This window comes from Halictus rubicundus, chromosome 6 (genome assembly GCF_050948215.1).
Source record: "Halictus rubicundus isolate RS-2024b chromosome 6, iyHalRubi1_principal, whole genome shotgun sequence".
In the NCBI taxonomy this organism is placed as follows: Eukaryota; Metazoa; Arthropoda; class Insecta; order Hymenoptera; family Halictidae; genus Halictus; species Halictus rubicundus.
In genome coordinates this window covers 11,641,322-11,665,666 of record NC_135154.1, presented here as the reverse complement: position 1 = coordinate 11,665,666, position 24,345 = coordinate 11,641,322, and the positions used below count along the sequence as shown (strand labels likewise).

Here is a 24,345-nt window from a genome sequence, read left to right as displayed (position 1 = left end):
AATTATATCCACCAGTCTTTTTTATTTGTTTCAATAATTTAAATAAATTATTAATTTTATATCCCCTTTTGTAGTGTTCTTCGTTTCATTATATTGTAAGATGCAGATATTTCTAAAAGATTCATTGCTGTGTATCATTTTCTTAAACTTTCTCTTGTCCATCACTGTATGATTATTAATGATACGATAACAAAACAGAAAATACGTTTCGTAACCGTACTCCATGAAAGCGACTTTTTTGTTGTTGTAGATACAAGATTATGTTTCATCGTGAATTAAGATAAAGAAATGTTGCTATATGCGTTATCTCTACTTATATATAGTTTCCATGTAACATGAGAGTGTATTAGATAGATTGTTTTGTCGATAAACACAAAACAATATATGATATTTATGTATCTTTAAATGCAACGGTGATAAAATATTCCGTGATAAGTTCCTTCTTTCCTCTTATTAACTATATTTTCAATATATTTTACATTCATCGTAACACGATTCCTCTTCGATGCATAAGGATTATAATATTATACTGCGTAAGTAATAGGAAAAAAGAGCGACTTCATGTGGAATGATTTTCTGTGAAAAAGTGGAGGAACTCTAAGATAGTTCTACGTGAATTGACATGAAATATGGAGGATAAAGTAGTTCATAATTTTTTCTACAAACATCATACATATAAATGTATTATGCTTCGTCACAGAATCGTGAGGAAGGAAATTTTTTCGAAGGAGGCCTCGTGTGCTATTTCTCGAATATCTGAAGGCCTCTGTTATTTAGCGATGCAAATAAAACATGGGAATATCGAACGCAATATGCAAGTGTTACGCGACGCATATTCGAACGTCCGTAAAAACAGTGAAAATTTTTTCTCATGACTGAATCCACCATAGATTTGAACAATGAACCTCTTTGGACAACGACTCGTTAGAACTTGACCATTTTTTTGGTCGATTTATCAAGCTTTGAACGAGGTGGGTACCGCCGCCCTTGCAAACGGTTCCCCACTTTTGTTACATAAATTTGTAAAAAAAAATTGGAAATCAAATTTCGAGAAGCCATTGTAAAAGGGAAGCTTCAATCTTCGAATCTGTAACAGGTTCAATCAGAAAGACATTTTTCGATATTTTGATGACAAACGATTCAATTAACAATTAAAAAAGCCAATGAATGACGGTCTGCCAAACCAGAGGATTCAAGCGTTAAAATAAGTCCAAGTTTAATGTTGTACTGTATTTTTAATATAATACTCAAACAGTCTTTGGATCCAGTGTCGGCCAACGAGTAATGTCCACTTTCGAACTGTAGATTATATTAAGATAACGTTTACATACCTCGGGCAATAATTCAGGAATCTATTTCTTTGTTGGCTTCATTTATATTTATCCGACTAGCTTGCAGACTGAAGGTATGTCGTTGCTGTGAAAAATCTCGACGAACTCACGTAGATAATAAATTAACTGCGGATTTTTGTGCAAAATAAAAATGTTCCACATCAACAATGAGAAACAGGAGTTAATAACTGAAAATGTATTTCCTTCTTTGTTAACAATTTTCATGAAGAATGATGCAACAATATTGTTAAATACTTTTGATAATGGTCTGTATTCCATTTATGGAGTTTTTGTTATAAACGCATAAAATCCGCAGTCTGATAACAATGTTCGCTCGATTTCCTTCGTACAGTGCCCCGAAGAACGTCACCGAGGCAGTCGATTTTAGTGATTTTACTACCAGGAAAAAAAGAAGAGAAATATGAAATATTTATGAGAAACATCAGTTTCCTTAAGAGCGCAATTCCGTTCCAAATGGAAGCCTATAATTCGAGAAAATTACAATCATATACAGTAAATATTTATGGCGGAGATAGGACAGCATGAATAAAGTATAGCAGCGAGGTGTCGTCGCACGTCCCGGAAATTACTCCGTACAGACGTTCTTTAACATCGGTCGAGATGGAACAGGCATTATTTGAAAAGCACTACACTTCTTATTCGAAGATATTACGGGCCGTTGGGCTCATGCCCTTCGATAGAACAATGCTTGCAATTGTTCAGAGATCAGCTTATTTACTCCTTCTTTGCTACTGTCTATATGTCCAGGTAACGAAAAATCACTTATGAAAGAGGCGACACTAGCAATTCGAACAAGACGAAAAGTAAAAACGTAATTTAAATTATTAGTCATAGAAATGAATATAGTAGAGGAAGAGGTCGTAATGTGAGCGCATATCGTGCGAGAAAGAAAAATACGCATACGGTTTTTGCATATAAAGAAAAGAATTTGTTCGATTTATTTCTTGTTGATGTCAAAATGTTACAAAAATTAATGATTTTATACGACTTCTGTTAGGGAGCAATATTACTCTCACTTTTGAAAGAGATCCAAAAATGACTTATTTTCATAATATACATATACTAAATTCAATGAAATTATTTTTCTGTTACTTCCGCCTTTTATCACATGTAACGTTATTAATATACCAACATTTTAGGCAAAAATTCAAATGAATTTAAGTTGTGAATCTGAGTGTAGGAGAAAATATAAAACTGAAGGGCCCCATTTCCAACCGTTCCACCACCTTTTTTGCACGAATTTAACATTTATTTATAGGAAAGTGATAGAAATGGACTTCGGATCTTTACGCGAAATGAAAATTTTTCGCATCGATCGCAAGGAACAGAAGTCAAATACAAATTTCTTTCTTCTTTATCGATTCTAATAAGCCGAAACTAATACATTGATACTCTTCATTATTATTATTATTTACAGCTATCCAAAATAAATCAAATATTTTCCAGTCTGTCAACTTAGTGCATGTTGAAAAAACGCTAGCCAATATAGTTTGGATGCTATCATTCGTCTGCGCAATAACATTGTTTGGTTTACGGTACAGTTCATTTTTGATTTGCAGAAGTATGGTAAGTTAGAAATTATTTCACTTACAGACAGAAATAGAAATTACTTCGATCGCTAATCGAATTATTATGTTTGTAAATGTACGACTGTGGTTTTAGGTAAAAGACGTTTTTACTCGGATTGGAAATGACATAGAATCGGTGAAAGATCCTGTGGAAGCAGATATATTCGCGAAATATACGAAACAATCAGAATACCTACTCATGGGATACTTAGGTAAATGTAATCAACAGCTGGATATTAATTACATTAGAAATGCAATTGTTTTATATTGATAATAATAACACATATTATTCCATGGTCTACTAAGAGCAATTTCTTCTAAGCATTCAACATTATATCGAGCATTGAGTCGTTGATGAAATCATTTCTTGTAAGAGTTGTTTAGCCAATCGCGGAAAAAGGCCGATTTAAAGTCGAATTATACGATACAGTAGAGTCTTGATCTAACATGGAGAGCGCAAGTCCTTCGGGTCACCGATTTAGTTCTAATTTTGCACATTTGTAGATTTTGTCCCCTGGTTTCTGGAGATATATGATTATATGTGCCAGTACTCAATAGTTCTTTAAATATTTATAATTAAAGATTCTGTACTACTTTAAATTGATAACCCGACATTTTTTAGCAATTAGATGAATAGGTTTACCGAATAATGTGCAAAAAAGATTTTGAAAAAATTGCAATCGGTAAGAATTACATGAGAAAATAAAACACATGCTGAACATTTCATCGATATCGATTAGTATACACACGAGCTACAAATTATAGTTAAAAGTGGTGAAAATCGTAGTTTTTCACGACTTTTGGTCCGTTTCTGCTTAAAATCCACAGATTCTAACATCTTTCGATGCGTGCCGTTTTTATCTGTGTCTGTGTATGTGTATAACTAACGTGGATCTACAAAACGCATATTTTAAATTGTCATTACAGGCTCGAATAAAAAGGTTTTGGAAAAGGCTTTTTTCATTTGCTCTTATAATTCCTAGCAATTGCAATTTGTTCAAAATCTTCTTTGCACGTCATTCGGTAAATCAATTCTTCTAATTGCTCAGAAAAAGTCAGGTCATTTTGTCTGATTTAAAAAAAGTTTTACCATTTTAAAACGCGTTCGAATATTTTCGTGAGCCCCTGTGTACATCGTGTGAAGTCTGTATAGACTATCATTCCTTCGCTTACCCTAAAGTACAATAACGCAATTTTGAATTTTAGGTCTGGCGTATTTTTTATCGATCTACGCATTCACTGTATTAATAATTCCTACTTTACTACGATCACACTGGCAGCTGCGTTTTTTGAAACTGTTTGGATACCTGTACACTGAACGAAGCTTACAAACCGATATAATGAGTATAGCATTAACCGCAGTAACCGTAATGGGTATATTCTCAATAGTCGGTACGGAATCGGCGATCTCTGTTTATACTTCCTATCTTTGTGGACTATTTGAAATCGCCAGGTATCTTTAACAACATTTTTCGAAATATTTCATTGTCTCCTTCCGTTCCTCGTACACTCCGCGACAATGGATACTATAAGACACTACACAAATTATAGAAATATGTGCTATAAAAAATAATTTGCCCCTCCCATGCAGGGAGATTCTGGGGAAATGGAACATAGCATAATACGTCCTCACTTCTTACGACCTTATTTTTTATGCGGATGCACATTTTATCCTTTAATGCAGAAATCGGCAAGAAATGCTTGTTCCGGCCAGTTTTCGAGGGCTCCATAGGTTTCCACATTACCGAGGAGGTACTGTTGTCAATGCGTTTATTCCATAATGTCGCATGATAAGTGCGAAATGACACTACTGGTTTCTTTAAAATGAACATTTTACTGTTTTTCTGTGTTTTGTTTCTATCCTCGCAGCGAAAAACCGTGTCTAAAAATTCAGTGTAACATATTATTATTATTATTATATTTTTCAAACTTATTTTCTCAAAATTATCATAAAGGAAAACCGTAGAAATGGAAAGACAAGGAACCCAACTCTTCAAAATATTGGAAGAATCGAGATAAGATTTCTTGCTGACCTTTGCTTTAATGCAACTCAATTTTTTTGCTAAACCAATCGATTCCTTTTATTATCCTGCGTATAAACGTACTAACCCATAGTCGTCGAAATGTCATTGGTTCACAAAATATTTGACATTCTATGTCCATTATGCCAAACACGGCGTCAGTATCTACAATTCATATTGAGAGTTTGGATACTTGTAATAAAATACGTTTCGGGCATAATTATGTCCGTCTTATGATTGTGTCTACAATATATTGTCCAAAGTAGTCAGTTTAACAATATCGGGATATAGTATAATTTTTCAGTTACCGAATGGACTTGGCAATTCAACATTCGAAAAAAACAGATTCAGTGCTAATAAATGTGCAACCGGCTCTGGATATGCAGAGGAAAGCCATTTCGTTCGTATCTTCATTCAGATATCACAGTAACATTTGTAGGGGAAAGTAGCCTAATATGGTTAGGGTGCCGAATATGGGTTGGTCTAATTAGTTACAATTTTGTTTTTTATTATCATATGCAAAAAGAAATTCGAAAAACAGTCGCTACTAGTGCATTGATTATAAAGATTGTTATGAAATATTTAATTACTTAAAATTAGATGCTTTCGAACAAAAAAAAACTGGAATCTTGACCAGGTAAAGGCGGCTATCAATGCTGTTAAATTATAAATCTAAAATACAAATTTTCAAATAAAGAAGAATAACAAAAAACCATTCAAATGAATAAAAATCATATTCGGGACTTTATCATTATAACACACGCCAAATCGAGAGTTATTTAATGATGCATAAAAAAAACTAATGTAGAGATTCCTGAAAAATACATCAAAATACCATCTAATACATAATTGTAGGAATCTTGGGAAATGGGGAGATTAATCTCTTCGAAACACTTTACTGAATATTAATATATTTAGAAGAAATAACGATATATAACGCTGACACGATTAACACTCTTTCTCGCAAGGCAGTCGCAACTCTACTCTCTCCGCTCTTCCCGAACATCCACGCTTTATACTCTTTCACCCCCTTGCATTCATCTCGCTTGCACTCTGTTTCTTGCATCCATCGCTTTCATTCTTAGAAATACACAAACTCTCCTATCACTTAGACCTAAACACTTTTCATTCACGCCTCCTCAGTCACTCGAGTTTTCCAAACATACCGGCGCCGGACCGTCGCAACATGATCCGGTCGCCCGCACGCACGCACGCACAATGAACCATTCATCCCACATAATTTAGAAGCAGTAAATGCAACATTTCACGTCCTTTATTTATCCGACAAATATCAATACGCTAATATGTTATCAATTTTTCACGCAGCACACTCTCCAAACTCGAACGGGACCAGGCAATCTCATACTTAATAGCGATTGGAGCAGTTATTTTCTCGTTCGCTGTAGCCTTATTCCGCGTAAGCATTATTACTGAAATAAGAAAGAATCGCAAAATATTAAGTTGAGTAATAAATCCGTCCGCATGTCTTACCTAGAACCGTGACACAGGGTGAGGCCGTGTGTGCGGTATGAACCTGGCTGGTCAAGATTCTACTTGTAAAAATAAGTCGAAGAAAAGGAATAATATATTTTCGATTGACGCCTAGTTTACGAGAAAATCGAGTATTAAAATTCAGCGAATACGCGTGCTACTAGATAGGAATTGTCCGACGCGTCTGATCACCACCAACCAATTCTACTCCCTGCATTGCATGGCATATGCTGTGCAATACTGCTAGAACTACAGCATGCCAACCCGAAGGATCTTTTAAACTCGATTGTCTCGCTGTGTCGTTATTCGACGAACTACGAATAACTACAAAAAGATTTCAAGATAAAAATCTTATCCTTTCAAATCTTATCACTAGACTGGGAATTATACATGCATTTATAACAAAAATGAATAGACGAAATACAAAACTGCGAAGTCATGTGAAGGAAAAAGTTGTTTAAAATATCGATTCCCACAACATACCCACAAATCATTGAAATCGGAGCTGTTCTGCAGCTTCACCCTGTCGTTTCTTACATTTGTTCAGAAAATATTCCTATTTTTTTTTTATTATTATTATAAAATGTTGTATGTCACGTGACATATATGAACGAATTTATCGCTCCACCTAATAATTGCGATAACATGGTCCCATCGAACGAAATGTACTAAAACAGTGTTTTATGTGTGACAGTTGCTTCTCGTATTTAAGCATTATTTTTCAATCAACGAACTAATATTTTCTGGTGGCTCTGTTTCGTTGCAATTTCTTGTCATGTTTTTGAATAACTATTGTGGACAGAATCTGAAGGACTCTGGTGGGACGATTTTCAAAACAGTGTGAGTCCCTATTTTTACTTACGAAACGTTTCTGCGAATTACGGCATTGGAAACCAAATTGATATGATGGTCTATACAGTAATGTTTCGATATATGTGACAGATATGTGCACGATATTCGTGAAAAGTTTATTGTATGTAATCATATACCGTCAGCCACATCATTTATGGCACACACTTTAAATCTGAATAACTTTTTTATAAATCGACCAAACATCTTCAATTTTCTCAGCCAAGCTAGAAGGATTAATGTACTGGATTACGACAATGAAATATTTGAAAAAATTGTGTTTAATCGGAATTACGAAACAAATAGTAAAAGTTGTGTTTTACAATTTATGCTGATCATGCTTATACAATACACGCTGAAAATTTCGTCGAAATTGGTCAATTGGTTTATGATTAAAAATGGCGAAAACTACAATTTTTCACGATTTCCAGCCTATTCAATTCATAAACCAATTGGCCCATTTCGACGAAGTTTTCTGCATATGTCAGCGAGATAATACTACTCCAATGTGTTTGTGACGTTTTTCTGACTAAATTGAGACCAAACATTACATAATTCGGAGCATAGTTACTTGTACAATTGACGATTCAGTACTACCTCGATTATCCGACCCGATGATATCTGATTTCTCCGTAACCCGTTATAAGTTCACATGTGAACCTACGTATATATGTATAAACAATGCGGCCCATTGTACAAATCAACAAAGGTTTAATCTAACATTGTAGCTAGGTAATCGTTCTATTGTCCGAACTCTCATGCTTCATTGATTGGTACGAATAATCAAGGTTCTACTGCATCGTGAATTAAATAAGTAGATACAATGCAAATTGTGTCATGTTTCGCGTCATTCCAACCAGAAAAACCGATATGTTGGTAAAAGTTTCGTAATGAAAACATTAGGATTAAGAAAGTTTACATATACTGAGACATCGCTGTAGTTGAATAATTATTTACAAATTTAAATCGGTTATCATCAAATTAAGTTGAAAGATTAATTACAAGTTACATGCAAAGTCGAGTCTAATTGAACAATAACCTACTGCGGTACGAGAACCTACACGTATAAGAAACAAATGATAAAATGTTCCTGTTTCGTGAAACAGAGTTCAGTCATCATGGTACAGTATACCAGTGAAATCACAAAAAATTTTATTATTCGTAACGATGAGAAGTATCGAAACTGTGGAGTGTAATCTGGCTGGTTTGTACAGACTAAGTTTCGAAGGCTTCGCAATTGTAAGTAATAGTTTTTCTCTTCTAGTAGAGATTCTACTTCCACATCCAAACTGACAAACTTTCTGTTTCAGATGATGAACTCGTCATTTTCATATTTTACGCTTCTGTGCTCGACCCAGTAACGTGCAGTTGAAATTATAACTGTAAGAGTAATTATTGTAGACGATAAAATTTCTGAGAAATTACAAATACGTGATTTAGTAATTTGGATGTCGCAAATTTCACTTCAGAACACTCTTCATGGCGCATTTTCTCAATTTTCAGTGCGAGCCCAGTTAAAACGAAAAAGTTGTAAAAAAAACAGCCATTAACGCTTTCCCAATGACACATCATCTAGTAAACTAATCTTTCTAGCTTCTCAGAAGTTGCCAGGTCCACTTTTGAAAAAGTTATTCTATTTTAATGTGAATAATGAATATTGACGCCAGTCACACTATAAATCTGAAACTTTTGAACGACCTTTGCCGAAGATGTTTGTTATGAAATATTATACCTCGATCGTCATTTGTTATTAAATATCTCATCTCAGGAACGCAACACGACTAATTTCCATTACTCGCAGCGTTTTGTTTCCGATATTGCTTAGACATTGCTGATAATGGTACAAATCTTTCAGATCAGACTCTACGATACCGCTTCATTTAGTTGTGCAAGGAATTTTGGACAACATTTTACTCGGAAGGCATTATATGTACACATACGTGCAAGCTACGTAGTACGGAACGTCGGATCTTCAACATGATTATTAAAATTGTTTACCGATAAACCAGTCATCGCAGTTTGTGATAAGCATCATTAAAGTGTAACTTCACCAGTAAATGGTTTTCTAAATAATCTTAAAATATTCGTATGGTTTTTAATTCCAAAACTGGTCAATTAACTAATTAAGCGTAAAACGAAGTCTATTATATCCTATTACAAGGAAATCCTCGAGGAAGTGACGTTGTTTAATTTACATTATCAAGCGAGGCGATTAATAATACTATTAAGAAAAAATTGGGTAATATGCGAGATTATTATCTTCAAACTAACATTACGATTACGTAGAAACGAATATTTGTTGCTGAAATTATATTTTCTTATTACATGTTCCTCTATTATTAAAAGTAGTACTGTATTGATCAAACACATCAGTATCTCTGAAGTAAAAGGCATATAGACTTCATATATTTTAGTGTACACTAATTACGTATAACAATTAAAACTGTGTTTATTATACATTGTGAAACATATTATCATATTGACGAATAATTGTCTTTCATTAAATAGAATAAGAATTATATGAAAATGATGAAACAACGAAAAAGTAGTAGAAATAGTAAATTTGCTCGAATGAGTGAAGAGGAACGTGCCCGTTATATGCAACATCGTGCTGAATTTGAACTTGAAGCTAGGAGGCGTAAACAACAATTAATTGCAACGTACATTAAAGTACTAGACTTACTAACGTATTGCTACACATGCAGGTTTTTAAAATTCGCAGGGGCATGAAACAGAACAAAAGATACAAATTCAATTCGCATTTTAACAAGAATAAAAACTAATTAAAATTTAATATCGTTTCGTTCCTGCTTTCAATTTAGAAAACTATTTAAGTGTAAAATCAAGTTCTCTTCGATTCATATGATTCTGCAATAGTATCTCTGCACGCAGAAATGACTACTGATCGATACAAAAAATTTTACAATTTTGTTACATTATTTTGAATATTATCCACATTTTTACAGAATAAATTAAAACATGAAAATGTATTTTCGAAATTAAATACTGCAAAAATTAATGAAGCATGGAGACTCATTTTGAGACAAATAAAATGTAAAGAAATTTATGACAACGTAAAACATCTTTCTGAATCTTTCGATGGAGTTGTAAATTTGAAAGATAAAACAATTTGTCAGTTGCAAAGAGAATTAAAAGTGACAGACGAAGATCATAGAAAACTGCAAGAAGCTCACATTGAATTAATGAATGATATAATCGGTATTCATCATACCTCTAGTACTGTAATAAATCACGGATATGTAAACAAATCTAATCTTTTTTTATATTACGCAGGAAAATATAAACACAAGTTACAGAAGTTACATGATTTATTCAAATTGGATGATAGTAAATCGAATTCGTTAGAATTAGGATTCTTGAAAATTAAAATGGAAGAAGTCCATAAGGAAATGCAGTCTAATGTAGTAAAAAAAGCTGAAAAGCTTAAGGAAGAAAAATGTACAGTAAAGACAAGAAACGCTATTAACATTCGTAATATTTTAATTTTGGTAATACCGTAAACATAAAATGTTATTACTGTTTTAGACAGTTGATAATAGACAAATTTATTGTATCTTAGGAAGAAAACGTAATGTCGAACCTTATACATATATCTTCGCAAAACGTTAAAAACTTTTGGGAACAATTAAATAGAACACTTGCTGAATATGAAAGAGTTACGCAAAATAAAAAAAAGCAATATGAATATTTAAAGGAACAAGATAGTATGTATCAACAATGTATACTACAATATCCAAAACTACATTTGCAACTACAAAACACTGCTGAAAGTTTACAATGCAATGTACAAATTCTATCATCGAAGAGAGATGAACGAATTGGAAACCTGCAAATGAAAAATGCACATATAAAGAAGGAAACAAAACATATGAAGCAGTACTTCAGTACAGTTCAAACTATAGACTATGTACAATTAAAGAAGTTGACTGTTTTTAGCAATGATGCATTAAAGGTTAAACAATATATATTTTCCTTCGCCACATACCATAATATACATATTGTGAATGTTATCGTCTTATTTTTAGAACTTGCAGAAATGTGTGCAAAAAAGTTCCACTATCCTTGAATTAATTACAATATGCTCTAATTTGGAACCATTTCTCATTAATTTCAGAAATTATTTTATTGAAGGCGAGGTAAAACTTTTTCGAACATTGTAAGATAAACTAAAAAATATTTCGATAAAACTCGGAAACACGAAAAATGTTACAGATTCCTAGATCGCATGATAAAATTGACAAATTCTGGGAAAAATATAATGACGTAGCAGCAAACAATATTTTATTAAGAAAGAAATGCAAAGATCTTAGTTTAGAAAACAAAAGATTAAAGTACAAGTTACAAGCCCACGTTGTGACAATTTCTGGGGTGCCGGAAATATGCATGAACGCGTCAACTTCGATTTGAGCAATCTTTATATCAAAATTACTTTTCATAACTGCAAAAAGTAGGTAAGTTACGTTTACATTAGAACGTAATATATATCGCACAATATGCACTTATATGTTATCTAATATCATAGCAAATTAACGATGAATAAAGATTCCACCGCCCAATTCCAAATATTTGTAGGGTCTAGCACGAGTACGGCCTTTTATGGGATGAAAGAAAATTTTTTCCTTTGGTACTATATTTTCTGTTTCCAAATAGATATCGAAACACGCTCTTAATCGCTGTAATTGTGCAGATAAGGTTGGCGGTTTCGTCCACATTACATTTATTTCTCTTTCAATATCTCGTAAAATATCGACAGCAACTGGTACCGTAGGATTTATATTTATATTAAATACTGCCGCTATCTTTGGATAATCAGGTTTTATAGCAATTTTTGCAATTAACTCATCTGAAATGGATAACGTATATTAAGAAAAAAATCTAACTTAATTTTTATATAAAATAATTTTAAAATATCTTACTATTTCCACGTCGAAGAACAGCTTCATAGAATATGTCTAATGAAGTCACCAAGCCCTGCTGCTGAAGAGCAGAGTTCGCAGAAATAGAATAACCGTTCCAAGACATTGTTGTAAATTTTTGGAGAATTGTATTAAGTTTTTGTGGTAAGATGTCGTTGGTACTAGCAAGAATCGGTAAATTTCCAGATTCTAATTGTCGAATCTCCATGCATAACTCCAATCTAGCCTTTAAGCGTCTTTTAATCTCTCTTAATACACTTTCAACACTATCTTGAGCTATTTCGCAACGTGTAACCTAATAGCATTTAAACAATTTCATCAGGTGAAACAGTTTAGAACCATAAAACACATGATATACGATATTTATATTCATACCTTTTGTTCACGGGAGTCAGGTGAAATAAAATTCAAACCAGCCATTCTTTGTGCCCATTTATATGGAATTCCTAATCCAAGTGATGAAAAGTTACCCAAATTATATCGACTTAGTTGATAGTAATTAGCTGGGTTAGGACTTTCTAATCCTAAATCTCTTGGATACAATTCTCTTAAAATCGATTCTGATACAAGCATATCTCTACAAAATAAATATATGAAAGTTTCGAGAAAGTATACATAAACAGCATAAACTTATTAATGTATGAGAAAATAACATACCCAGTACTATTGCTCTCAACACCTTCAGTTTTTAATTTTGATTCTACTGTAACTACTTTCAGGAACATTATGTAAAAAAACTGCAATGTCAATTTGGTTTCATCTGAAAACGTTAATGTTTTAAAATATTTTACATTTATTTACAAATATTAATTTTTGATCTCAAAACTAACTTTTTAATTTAATCATTATCTTCACGTGTAAGGGGTGCCTTTGAAGCAGCTTTAATCTTTTTTCCTCTTGTCTAGCTTCTCTAGATAATCTATGATGTCTTTTTTTATGAATGTGGGTTTCCTCTATGATGCTTTCAGATAAAGTTTCAGGATCTGAATCAGATTCCTGTAACCCTTCCTGATTGTTTGCACGTTTTGCTTCTTCCTCGTCGCCTTCTATTTTTACTATTATAGAATTGTCTGTAGGAAAATGTACATAGAAAAAATGTATAATACTTAACAAAATTTTAACCACATCAAACGTACCATATGCATCTCTATAAGCAGATGCTTTTGCATAAAGAACATATAATGGTGATGCAAGTAATGTCGCTTTATGATGTTCTTGTCTGATTCTGTCTAATGGTAATCCAAGGCTTTCTTGGAGTGGTTTGCTTGCCTAAAATATAAAATAATTATTATTTATTATTTTTCTGTATTTTCGAGAATATTGTAGTTAGACGATATGCATATTACTTCTAATATTGAATAAAGTTGCGGTGCCAGATTGTCAAGTCGTGATTGTTTAGACTCTATACTTAATGCTACTGCTTTTTTACTTTCTGTTAATTCATCGCACAAAGCAGAAAGCTGCTTTCTTTGTGTTAATTCCCACTCCAAGCGAGCCAGTCTCAATTGATGTGGATTATGTTTTGCGATCTCCTAAAAACATTAATTCATAGTATCATAGAAGTAAAAGTAATAAATCTTACTTTAAATTTTTCTACTATTTATCTTACAGGTCTAGATATATTCTCAGGGGCTTCTTTATAAAATTCTTCTTCCGATACAAGTTGTATCAATTCATCTTTAGACCTAAGAAGAATCATTAAATTTATGTGCACATTAAATTTTAAGAAGATCGTATTATTATAAAAAAAATATATATATAAAATAAATAAATATTTACTTAAACTGAAGACACTTAAGAACTTCCTTCTTCAAGTGCATCACTTCGTATAACAAATTCTGTAAATGTAAATGTCTACTATCGACACTGCCTTTCGAAGCCATTAAAGAATCTCTTGCAAATTTTGTACGAAATTTTTCCATTCTATTTAATTTTTTGAGCTCGATAAATGCTAATGATGTTTGAATTTGAAGTTCACGTATTTCATCCTTGGCCTAAAAAAGATAAAATGTTGGTGTTCAATACAAAGTAAATAAATAGAGAAGAATATTTCAACAGAAGTACAAACAATTACATCTCCATTAATTTTTAGTTCTGCTATTTTATTCATAGCTTTACGTATGTTGTCACAAGTCGATAAGAAATTTTCAGAATCATTTTCTGACAATCTTTCTGTGGCTTCTTTCTCTTCATAACTGATTATAGCCTAAACATAGAAGAATGTTTTATTGAAGCTGAAACACAAGATAGTTAAAATTAATATTTATACCTTATAAGTATCTCCATCCTTAATAGAAATTCCAGAATTCCCACTAACTGATTTTCTCCGCTTTTTAGAATTTTCGGAATCGGTTTCTTTACCCATTCTATTTACAAACCTTAAATTATATAGAAAATGATAAACATGAGAGATCTATCATACACAGTAACTATTGTACATATGTATTTCTTTTATAGAAGTCAAAATTTATACAACTTAATGAATATATATTAATTATTTAATCAGAACAAATAATACAATTATGATCACTTGTTTATAGAAACGATTTAATTTAATTTTAAAACTCTGTTACATGTCCATGTTGCATTTTAATACACGTTACATAGATGCACAAAGCGGTACACCGGGTGAGGTTATGTTTCCACTCTCTAAAATTTCAAGAATATACATTCATCTATTACAGACTATATTTACAACTTTTCTCATTTGCACATGTTGCACTAATATGTAGATCATTTTAAAAATTTTTAATTGAAAAGCAAAAGACAAAAATGTATTGACCCCGACGTGATTTGAACACGCAACCTTCTGATCTGGAGTCAGACGCGCTACCGTTGCGCCACGGAGTCTTCGTACAAAACTCTTTCAATATGTAATTTCTTTACAAAGACTATAAATGTAATCAGTTGCATTTCTATTATAACGATACAGTCTATCTCGTTTTACAAGATATAGTAGTACGCTTGCTCTGGACATTGGGCATAATTTCGACTTAATATTTCCTCTTCTATATTATTAATATAAAATACTTCATCGCTTTTCATAGACCACCGAATGAAACAAAGTGCAACGATAATTTAAACATAATATTATAGAGAAGTATGTATATTTAAAAGTTAGATAAACACGTAATTTCATTCATTGAATTTCACTTGAGAAATTATAGTTTCATCGTACTATTTATATAATTTAACATTCCAACGTATTGAAATAGATACACGCATCTTGAAATAGAATGTAGACTTTATTGACTGAGTTGTAAGATGTGTACTGTAGGATTCCATAATAAAATCTGATTCGTCGTGGAGTTTGAATCTTCTTCCATCTTCTCTGTTCCCGTCTTCCTTTCCTTAGCCAATAGGAAAATAAGAATGGTGGTGATTGGTAGCAGAGAAGATACGAGCAGAGAGGAAATGAGAGTGCTCTACATAGTCTCTAGAGCCCCGCGGACGCGAGACAAAAAAATACATTGGGTGATTGGTCTACTCCTGTACCTCGTCTGTGCTAAAATCCTGGGCGTGAGCACTCTCATTTCCTCTCTGGTACAGAATAACTTGTAAACCATAAACATTATCACGGTATTTCTGTTCCGTCCTCAACGGACTTTCTAAACTGCCTGGCATTCATCAAAACAGCTGTTTAGATTCCTTTAGTCAAACCAGAGAGGAATGATAATGCTCACGCCCGGGGTTTCGGCGTTCCCACTTTCGTGACATCGCCGCTTTAGCATGGCACAGAACCGGTCAGTCTTTTAGCATGGCACAGAACCGGTCAGTCTTTTAGCATGACACAGAACCGTGTCGTCTTCCCTGGAACAGAACCGGTCAGTCTTTTAGCATAAAACTGAACGCACATTATTTTTTTAACCAGGATTAGAACGTACAGCTTAATTGTTTTATATGAAATATGTGACTAACATGTAAATCTTGTGTACAAAATCTCTAATTAATATAAATTAAGAATAATATTAATTGTAATGATACGTATTTTATTTTTTTCCAATTTTGTAGTTGCAAACTCTAGTTGTAAAAAATGGAAAATCCGGAAAAATTCGAACAAATACAGATTTCATATCGAAGTTTAAAAGTGACCATCCTGAATATTAATTTAATAATGAGCTATTGTCATCAACACTATCTTAAATTTTTTCATATATTTAGCTACTGTTATTATTAATTAAAAAAATTTTTCTTTCATGAATAAATATTTTTTCCACCTCAGCACCATAAGATTTTTACTAGATGACTTTTAAAACACATTAGAACTATTTTTAAATAATTTTACTCGAAAACATTCTGTTTAACACTCTTTTACCATGGTACCATCCATATTCAAGGAAGAACAATTTTTTGCGACGGTCATTGAAAAAACAAAAGTGTTTCCTTCATTTCAGTCCTTTAGTGTGTTGGTGACGATGGTCAAGGGATTGCTTGTTGATACCATTACCAAAAGAAATTGTTATAAACATTAAACAGCCAGAAATAGCAAATTTATCAATAATCACTATCCCGGCAATCGAGATCGACCGGGAGAGTTGCGCACCGCGTACCGCGCATCTGATCTCGGCGGCCGCGCTCAGTCAGTCAGTCGAGGTCAGGGGGAGCAATCTCCCATGTATAATGTGTGGACATTAGCAGTGCCACCTAGACCCATTCCCTCCTGACCTCAACTAAAAGCTATATATATAGCTATACGATTCTACAAACATACACATACGCATATACACATACACATATATCTACTGTACAGTACGATTACTACATAAATTTAGAAGTAAACTTATATAAAAAAAAAAGGATATAATATAATAAAAGGATATAATATGTTTTGCAACAATACATTATTTTTACAATATTTTATTTCAAAACATAATAATACATAATTATACATGTAACAGATAATTACATATAATATCAAACTAATACAAATGATAATATCTTCATCCACTTATTTTGTACACTCTTTACACTTGCTGCTGCACTGCTCTGCACCTCACTATCCTAAAATAAACTTAAAAAAAATTTTATAATTAATGCACAAAGTAAAATTCGAAAAATAAGCTCAGAAATAAGTTCACCGAGTTCGCTCAATTTTGAAAAATTATTTCTAAAATTGATTCGACACTGAGCAAAGTTTTTTTCAATATTTTTTCAATATTTCCTGGGCTTATTACTCGAATTTTCTAAAGTAAGGTTGGCAGTCTATCTAAATATCTCGTCGGTGCCTATTCCTACATTTCGTCTGTGATATTAGTTCCGACCGATACGGTAGGATGTGACACAAAAATGGTAAAGGGGCTCTATGACGTCCACGGACGGGTTCGTCTACCAGTCTGCATGTTTCGTCACTGATGGCGCCACATATGAACACGGTAAAACTCAATTCGCGATTCATTGCCAACTTCAGTGTCTTTGATATCGGGTAGGAGTAACATTTCCACAGAATCTCGTTTTTATTTTCTACATAACTGAGACAATGTCACGGAAACGTAAACTATCGAACGAAAAGGAGAGATGTCGAATCTGCCTCGTTGATCATGGCTGCATGACCGATCTCCTCGATGAAGGATTACGACCGAAACTGGATGATCTCGTCAAGTGTACCTCTATTGACGTACGTTGTTTACGTTCTCTTTTTCTACAATTTCCAGTAGTATTTATATATTTTTCATTATCCTGTCACTGAATATTCTATTCTCTCAGATTAAAAATAAGGATGGCCTGCCAAACACTGTCTGCCACGTGTGTTTATACAAATTGGACTTGTGGCACGAATTCAAGGAGCAGTTTATATTGTCAAATAAAATTTTGCTGGAGCATTTGGATCTTGTAGGAACCTGTGACAATACGGTACAATATAAGAATATTGCCATAGAAAATTGGATTCTATATTCGATATAACTTTCTAATTGTTCTTTCTTTACCATCCCAGAACATAAAGTGTGTTGCAGCCTGCAACGATTTGCGTCTAAGCGGGCAAGATAGTCTTTCCGACACTGTTGAGAAGGTATTCTCAATATTCTTATGCAATATCTATTAGTGCTCCAATACCCAATAGATAATTGTTATACATTTACTTATAAATTTTTTTTTAATATAAAACAAAAGTCAAATTGTCAACCTCAAGAACTTCTTCCGGTTAAATTATAAGGCCTATACAAACCTTGTCACTAGACACTTACAAGTTATTCCCGCTGTATTCAATCGAGTGAACCCGTTTATTTCAGAAGAAGCCGAAGACTGAAGTGCCACCGTTGATACCATTAGATTTTACGAATGTAGACTGTGTAAAGGAGGAAACCAAGATAAAGGATATATACGTATCCGAAGACGACGTTACGTCTTCCAAGGATTCTTCGCAAAAGCTGAACGACGGGTCCAACGACGATAAAGACAAAAGCAAAGAGGAATCCATAAACAAAGATAACGATAAAGCGAAGGCAGTTTCGACGAAGGCAAAACCGGTAACGGGGAAACGCAGTAAAACGCTGGAACAGAGGAAAGCGTCTACGAAAAGATGGGTCGCGAGGAAAAGAGCGCTTTTAGCAGCGACCGGAGAAAGCGTCTCCGACACAGACTCCTTGGCATCGGAAGAAACTCAATTATCACCGGTGCAGAAGGCGAGGGCGAAAACGATTATGGACAAAGAGAGCGAGAAATACAAGAGAATGTCCATAGCTCTGAAACAATTAGAAACTAGCATGTCGAACAAATACGACATCGGGCACGACATCAACGACTTCATATGCATAGACTCGGACTCCGACACGCGGAAAACTAAGTCGTTGAAGGACATAAATTCCGACATCTCTTTAACCGAAAGCAAACCCATAAACGAGTCCGCTGAGCGAGACACAAAGAAACATAAATTCCCGGAGGAAGATTCGAACGATAAAGAGAACTCGTTGCTGCTGATGCTGGAGAGCTCTATGACCGAGTCGTTGACGAAGAAAAGTGACATCGAGATCGTAGAAGACACGTTCACCCCGTGTTCGGTTAAATCGGAATTAGAAGTTGGCGATGCCACCTACATAGTTACTTCCACTTTGATGCTAGCGGAGCCATTGAGTAAAACGAGCTCCAATAGCATGCCCAAAGGGCACAAGGACGACGGCGTGGAGCACAATTCCCAGGAGAAGAACACTGACATCATCGACGCCGTGCAGCTCCGCAGAATAAACCCAGCTCCGACCGATTCCTGCGACAAGAAATGCATCGAGAGGTGTTTGAATATAGAAGTGGAGGGAACAGAGATAAAGTCTCTGAAACGCGTGCAGTTCGAGATAGCAGGCTTCGTAGAGAAAGAGATGAAGCACAGGATATTCGGAATATCGAGCAACGATAAAGAAAACGAGAGAAGAAACGGCTGCAAGAGTTCTTGTCAAACTTTGGATGAACAGCTGAAGAATATTATCGAGAAAACTATCAAGAGAAACTTCGAGTCTTCCATGATGAGGAGCTGTGGGTCAGGGCTAAACAATAACGTGAAGTCCGAGAGCGTTTCCTCCTCTACATTGATCAAAGAGGCGGCGAATTCGAAGAAGTATCAGCCGAAAGTGGTCTTGAAACGCTTGGACGTAGCGAAAGAGAATAAAGAGCGGAACATCAACAATATTCACGTTATAGCTAAGCGTACCGTTAAGAACAAGCTCGGAGGGCCGTTTAGCATGGTGTCTCACAAGCGTCAGAGCGTGCTGCCGATTAGGTATAACGATTACAACACCTCCGCTCTGGACTCCGACTCCAACATGTCGGACGAGGTAGAAATCTGCGAGGAGCCTAAGCCAGAGGCTCAAGAGAGTGTGCAGAAATCGCAGGAGATTGTAAAGAGGCAAGTTCCGCAAACCGATGAGTCTAAGACCGATTCCAACAACACGGCAATCGAGCCTGCTGCTAAAAGCGAGATAAAAGTAGGTAGCCAGAATGTTAAAGTAAATTCTCCGTTGGAGGAGAAACATACTTGCGGCGTCTGCGAGTTGTCGTTCAACACTCGCAGCGAGGTAGCGGCTCACGTTAGGATGCATAAGACCGATGTTGCTGTGAGGCAAAACAAACACAAGATGATGAGGTGCAAACGGTGCCACGAGATAGTCGAGGCTAGATTCGTGAAAGCTCACGTGTGCAAGTCTATGAAGCAGCAGATGCACAAGTGCTACGTATGCAACTCGACGTTCAGGACCGAGAAGCTGCTGGTGCGGCACTTGGAGAGCCACGATCAGTCCGAGTTCAACATAGGGAACGTAACTAAGAATTCTAAGGATGTAGGCCACGCTAAATCGGAAAAGCCTCCGTCTAAAACGGAAAATACGTTGGCAAAGTCGGAAAATACATTAGCAAAGTCGGAGAATTCATTGGAGAAGGGGAGCGTGCAATCGACCAAGGAGTCAAAAAGGGACGCGCAAGAACCCTCGAAACCGGAGAAGACGTACACCTGTTTCCTTTGCGACAAGATATTCACAGACGACGAAGTACTGAAAGATCATCTGCAGAAACACTGCAACGATATGAGCGAGGATGATCAAAGCACCGGCAAGGAGCCGTATCAGTGTGCAATTTGCGGGGACTCGTTAGACTCGGAGGATGCGCTCGAGGCGCACGTCGAGAAGCATTTGTTCGACGAGGAGGATGACAATCCTAATCTGATCAACATCGCGAACGAAACAGAGAAGACCGGAGATGATCTTTATCGTTGCCATCAATGCGCAGACTCGTTCAATTCGGAAATACTACTGGAAATGCACATGCAGGCGCACGAAGAAGAAGCTGCGATCGCGGAATGGGAGAAGCAGGGGGTGAAGGCTTGCGAATTCCAATGTATGATCTGCGACGAGCTCTTCGAGACCGAGGAGGAGCTGTCGGAACATTTAGATATTCACAATGGGAACGCTTACGTATGCCAGCTGTGCGAAAAGCCGTTCTCCAGTTTGGAGGATTTGCAGAAGCACGTTGCAACGCATTGAAGCAGTTCACCGAGTGTCCTTTGGATCGAGGATTACATAAGATGCTTTGTACACGGGGTGGCTCTGTATTCTCGCGGTATAGGATTCCACGCAATCAATTCACTCGAAAATGTAGAATGAAATATTTTTTCATACAGTGCGTGTTTGGTTTCCGAAACATTTGATTCTGTATTTTCGACTGTCGATACTGGGACACCCTCTACGCATACATATTAATATAATAAACATAGTAACCTTGTATATAATTAGTAATTTTACAATAAGAAGTTGAGATGTCCTGAAATCTACACAATTTCATTATTATACATATATATAAACATATTTATAGCATGCTGAATGTTAAATATTTTCAGTGTTAATAATTACAGTAGCAGCAGCGAGATTTAATTCGTCGGTTTTTGTTGGAAATATCGCCAATTATTTGAATACGTTTGTTCGAATATTATCAACACGCCGATCGCGTGAACTATGCTTACCTTAAGATTTTAAGAACAGTCTTCGCAAAATCTCTCTGTGCATTGATTTGTCTCGCGAGGATAACAATGATTATTAAAGCACAGTTTTATTTCCAATAAATACTAGCTATTTGTACAGAAATAAAGTACAGTTTTATTTTCAACAAATACGAAGTGTAATATAAAATCTACGTGATGAAACATTCGGTAGAACGGATCAGAAACAGGACTGTTAAAAAGAAAACACTCTTGTATAAAGTGTAACGCATCTTTGTCGATCGGAATTTATGATGTACATCGATGAGTATGCAAATATAATGTTTTTTTTTTCATACGGAATAATGTTGTACAAAGATTTGTATTTTCTCCCACATTATGCTCCGCCAGTTAGCTGTTCGTTTCCATACGCAATTAAATAATGCACGATCCTTCGCCCCTTCGTGTTTACTCGAACTCAATCAGGCATTCGTGAAATTCATTGACGCATCGTAGATAGTTAATCGAAAATAGCCGCTTGCATTACGAACCGTTTAATATTTCATACATGTTCCTACTTATTAAGTTATACATAATCAAATTGTTTTTTTTGTTTTATACACAAACTAGAGCCTATTCAACAACATTATTGAAACTGCGAACACTTTACAGAAAATAATTTGGAGGACTAATGATGTAAACAATTACAAAAATCAGTCGCTGGTTGAAATTGTAAATCTTATTATATTCTACTATATGTATATTTACATAAATACTGTGTACAGTGACACCTATTACTTACTCGTGAAGGATAACTAGCATTTTATCACTATTCATTATTATTAACTTGACTGTTAGTCAACTTCTCTGAGCGCTTCGCGAAATCAAAGTGTACAGACCGATTCACCTAACGCGACGACTTCAAATCACTCGCAAATTATTCACTGTACGAAAAAACAATAAAATAGTTGCATGGTACCAAAAAGCTCGCCATTAGTATTTTCAATCGGTCACATTTAATATTTTTAATTTTTCTTTTACGCTTTTAAGTTAATCCCCTTGAAATCGTGCAATTTTTATTCGAGATATCTTTCGATGTAGTTGGCAATTTGCAAGAAATTTTAGGTCATTGGGTTCGGTGACTCGCTCTGTACATAAATAACAACTGACTGTATTAAAGCTGACTCTAATCGATTTACATTCGTCTTGTTGTTACATGGAAAACTATAAATGCTTCCTGTTTTTGAACCATTTACATCTACAGTTCGTTTGGTTTCGTGATTACTCTGCAACGTTGTTTACATTAACATATCTCGTGTGTCTACTCTATGCAAATGTATTCTGAAAGTATGCAGTAGTGAAGGTACATCGTCGGTTCATAGTGAACGTCCAACTAAATCGCATTCAGTTAATTTTGTATAATATTTTTCACTTCTCGGTCATGCCTCGTTTACCAGGAAAACAGGGTTCGGTAATTGTACGAAATGTTTTCTTGTAAAAACTTTTTACTCGTAAACGACAATGTTCCTTCGATAAAAAAAAATTATGTACAAGACATACAGTAACCAATCAAGCGAATTCGCTGTTAAAATGAAAAATTTTTAATGTCATCGTAACTTCATAATAATTTATAACAGAAACACGCATTAATCTTTTTAATGAATCAATAAATTCGTACGATTTTTCATGATCGTTAAAGCTGCAACTCTTAGTCGCTAAAACCAAAAAGGGGGTTGGACAATTCTGGGTCCCAAATTGATTCGCTTGGTGTACATTTGATGTACGCGATTTCTTTTTTCTTTTCTCTCTCTCTATTTTTTTAAATGTTATCCATTTTTATGCCGATGCACTTCAAACACGATAAAATCTTAACTTCGTTAAACAATTGCAACGTTTGCATACCATTATGCGCTTAGATCTATTATATACAATGATATCATTCAGACAGAATAGGTTTCAATAGTATTCATTTGAATAACAATAAATTAAATATACTTCTCGCCGTGTTTGCCGAAATGTTCAATAGCAACAATGGTAAATGAGTCGGAAAATGTATAATTGTACATTATCTCGAAACTCTAAACTTAATATACCTGTGGCATATGCACTATCCATCTTATTGTCTAGCGATACACTATAATAGATGGATGCAAATAACCCTAACTACCTATGGGAGACCGTTTTAACCGACGGCGGGGTAAAACGGTCTCGTTTTAAGTGCTAGACGTGATGAGCTACTTTGACATCGGAAAGAAAAAGAGAACCAAAACACTGTTGCACTCACGATTTCCCATCGATCTCGACGTATCTCCCGTTGCATTATTTTCTTTTAATCCACGATCGTTAGACTTGCATCGTTACATCGAACTTTAGTTATATTTATTAGGTATTTTGTTTTTAGCGATCATCTTATATCACACGAAACGAATGATCTCTAATATAGTCTTGTGTAACTCTTACCTAGCGACATTTACAAATTTCAATGAGGGCGTTACTTCACTGAGAAATAAACGGGTAAATTAAAAATTTTCGTTCCCCCGTCTTGTAGACACGTTGCGTGTTAAGTAACTAACAATGTTCATGAAAATTTGGCTTCACGTTGGTTCTTTACTGGGACACGAGGTCTACGTAGTTCGCCGGATACAAACCTACTCGGCCATCTTTTCTTCCTTTACACCACCCCTGCTCGTCTTCGTCTTCTAATTTCTCGAATACATCGCCTGGAACGTACCAAAA

General features: G+C 34.8%; 5 protein-coding genes and 1 non-coding gene across 21 annotated transcripts in view; 3 read left to right on the top strand and 3 right to left on the bottom strand.

Annotated features, from left to right (window-relative positions):
• Positions 1–1,909: 1,909 nt before the first annotated feature.
• Positions 1,910–9,083, top strand: LOC143355234 (uncharacterized). Of its 3 annotated transcripts, XM_076789889.1 has the most exons (10): positions 1,911–2,099; positions 2,799–2,918; positions 3,015–3,132; positions 4,127–4,373; positions 5,246–5,341; positions 6,268–6,358; positions 7,127–7,272; positions 8,388–8,520; positions 8,592–8,663; positions 8,785–9,083. In XM_076789889.1, exons 1-9 carry the CDS (start codon positions 1,953–1,955, stop codon positions 8,640–8,642), a joined length of 1,149 nt encoding a protein of 382 aa, XP_076646004.1. In that variant the 5' UTR covers positions 1,911–1,952; the 3' UTR covers positions 8,643–8,663; positions 8,785–9,083. The 3 variants fall into 3 exon arrangements, with proteins under 3 accessions (XP_076646005.1, XP_076646004.1, XP_076646003.1); XM_076789888.1 differs by lacking the exon at positions 8,785–9,083 and having other exon boundaries at positions 8,592–8,724; XM_076789890.1 differs by lacking the exons at positions 6,268–6,358; positions 8,785–9,083 and having other exon boundaries at positions 1,910–2,099; positions 5,233–5,341; positions 8,592–8,724.
• A 320-nt stretch (positions 9,084–9,403) lies between these two features.
• Positions 9,404–11,709, top strand: LOC143355231 (dynein regulatory complex subunit 2). The gene is made up of 6 exons (XM_076789885.1): positions 9,404–9,951; positions 10,248–10,500; positions 10,576–10,790; positions 10,862–11,254; positions 11,328–11,438; positions 11,515–11,709. The coding sequence occupies exons 1-6, from the start codon at positions 9,802–9,804 to the stop codon at positions 11,707–11,709; spliced, it is 1,317 nt and encodes a 438-aa protein (XP_076646000.1). The 5' UTR covers positions 9,404–9,801.
• A 119-nt stretch (positions 11,710–11,828) lies between these two features.
• Positions 11,829–15,139, bottom strand: Thoc5 (THO complex subunit 5). 5 transcript variants are annotated; one of them, XM_076789884.1, is made up of 12 exons: positions 14,792–15,135; positions 14,488–14,596; positions 14,287–14,424; positions 13,998–14,212; positions 13,828–13,903; positions 13,565–13,750; positions 13,355–13,487; positions 13,049–13,288; positions 12,876–12,978; positions 12,594–12,795; positions 12,219–12,513; positions 11,829–12,145 (listed from the first exon to the last, which is right to left on the bottom strand). In XM_076789884.1, exons 1-12 carry the CDS (start codon positions 14,797–14,799, stop codon positions 11,829–11,831), a joined length of 2,022 nt encoding a protein of 673 aa, XP_076645999.1. In that variant the 5' UTR covers positions 14,800–15,135. The 5 variants fall into 5 exon arrangements, with proteins under 5 accessions (XP_076645999.1, XP_076645993.1, XP_076645996.1 ...); XM_076789878.1 differs by having other exon boundaries at positions 13,049–13,487; positions 14,792–15,139; XM_076789881.1 differs by having other exon boundaries at positions 13,049–13,487; positions 14,749–15,138.
• On the bottom strand, positions 14,997–15,068 carry Trnaw-cca (transfer RNA tryptophan (anticodon CCA)). Its single transcript has one exon. It is a non-coding gene; the product is annotated as a tRNA-Trp (tRNA).
• A 2,458-nt stretch (positions 15,140–17,597) lies between the features above and the next one.
• Positions 17,598–22,522, top strand: LOC143355225 (uncharacterized). 2 transcript variants are annotated; one of them, XM_076789862.1, is made up of 4 exons: positions 17,598–17,832; positions 17,922–18,068; positions 18,151–18,225; positions 18,449–22,522. In XM_076789862.1, the coding sequence occupies exons 1-4, from the start codon at positions 17,695–17,697 to the stop codon at positions 21,176–21,178; spliced, it is 3,090 nt and encodes a 1,029-aa protein (XP_076645977.1). In that variant the 5' UTR covers positions 17,598–17,694; the 3' UTR covers positions 21,179–22,522. The 2 variants fall into 2 exon arrangements, with proteins under 2 accessions (XP_076645977.1, XP_076645976.1); XM_076789861.1 differs by having other exon boundaries at positions 17,599–17,832; positions 18,446–22,522.
• Positions 21,722–24,345, bottom strand: part of Synd (protein kinase C and casein kinase substrate in neurons protein Synd) — a 46,184-nt gene continuing 43,560 nt past the window's right edge. For all 9 annotated transcript variants that reach the window (XM_076789873.1, XM_076789865.1, XM_076789868.1 and 6 more), the window contains one exon: positions 21,722–24,329. In XM_076789873.1, the coding sequence (XP_076645988.1) occupies positions 24,217–24,329 (113 nt within the window). In that variant the 3' untranslated portion in view covers positions 21,722–24,216. The remainder of the gene's footprint in view (positions 24,330–24,345) is intronic.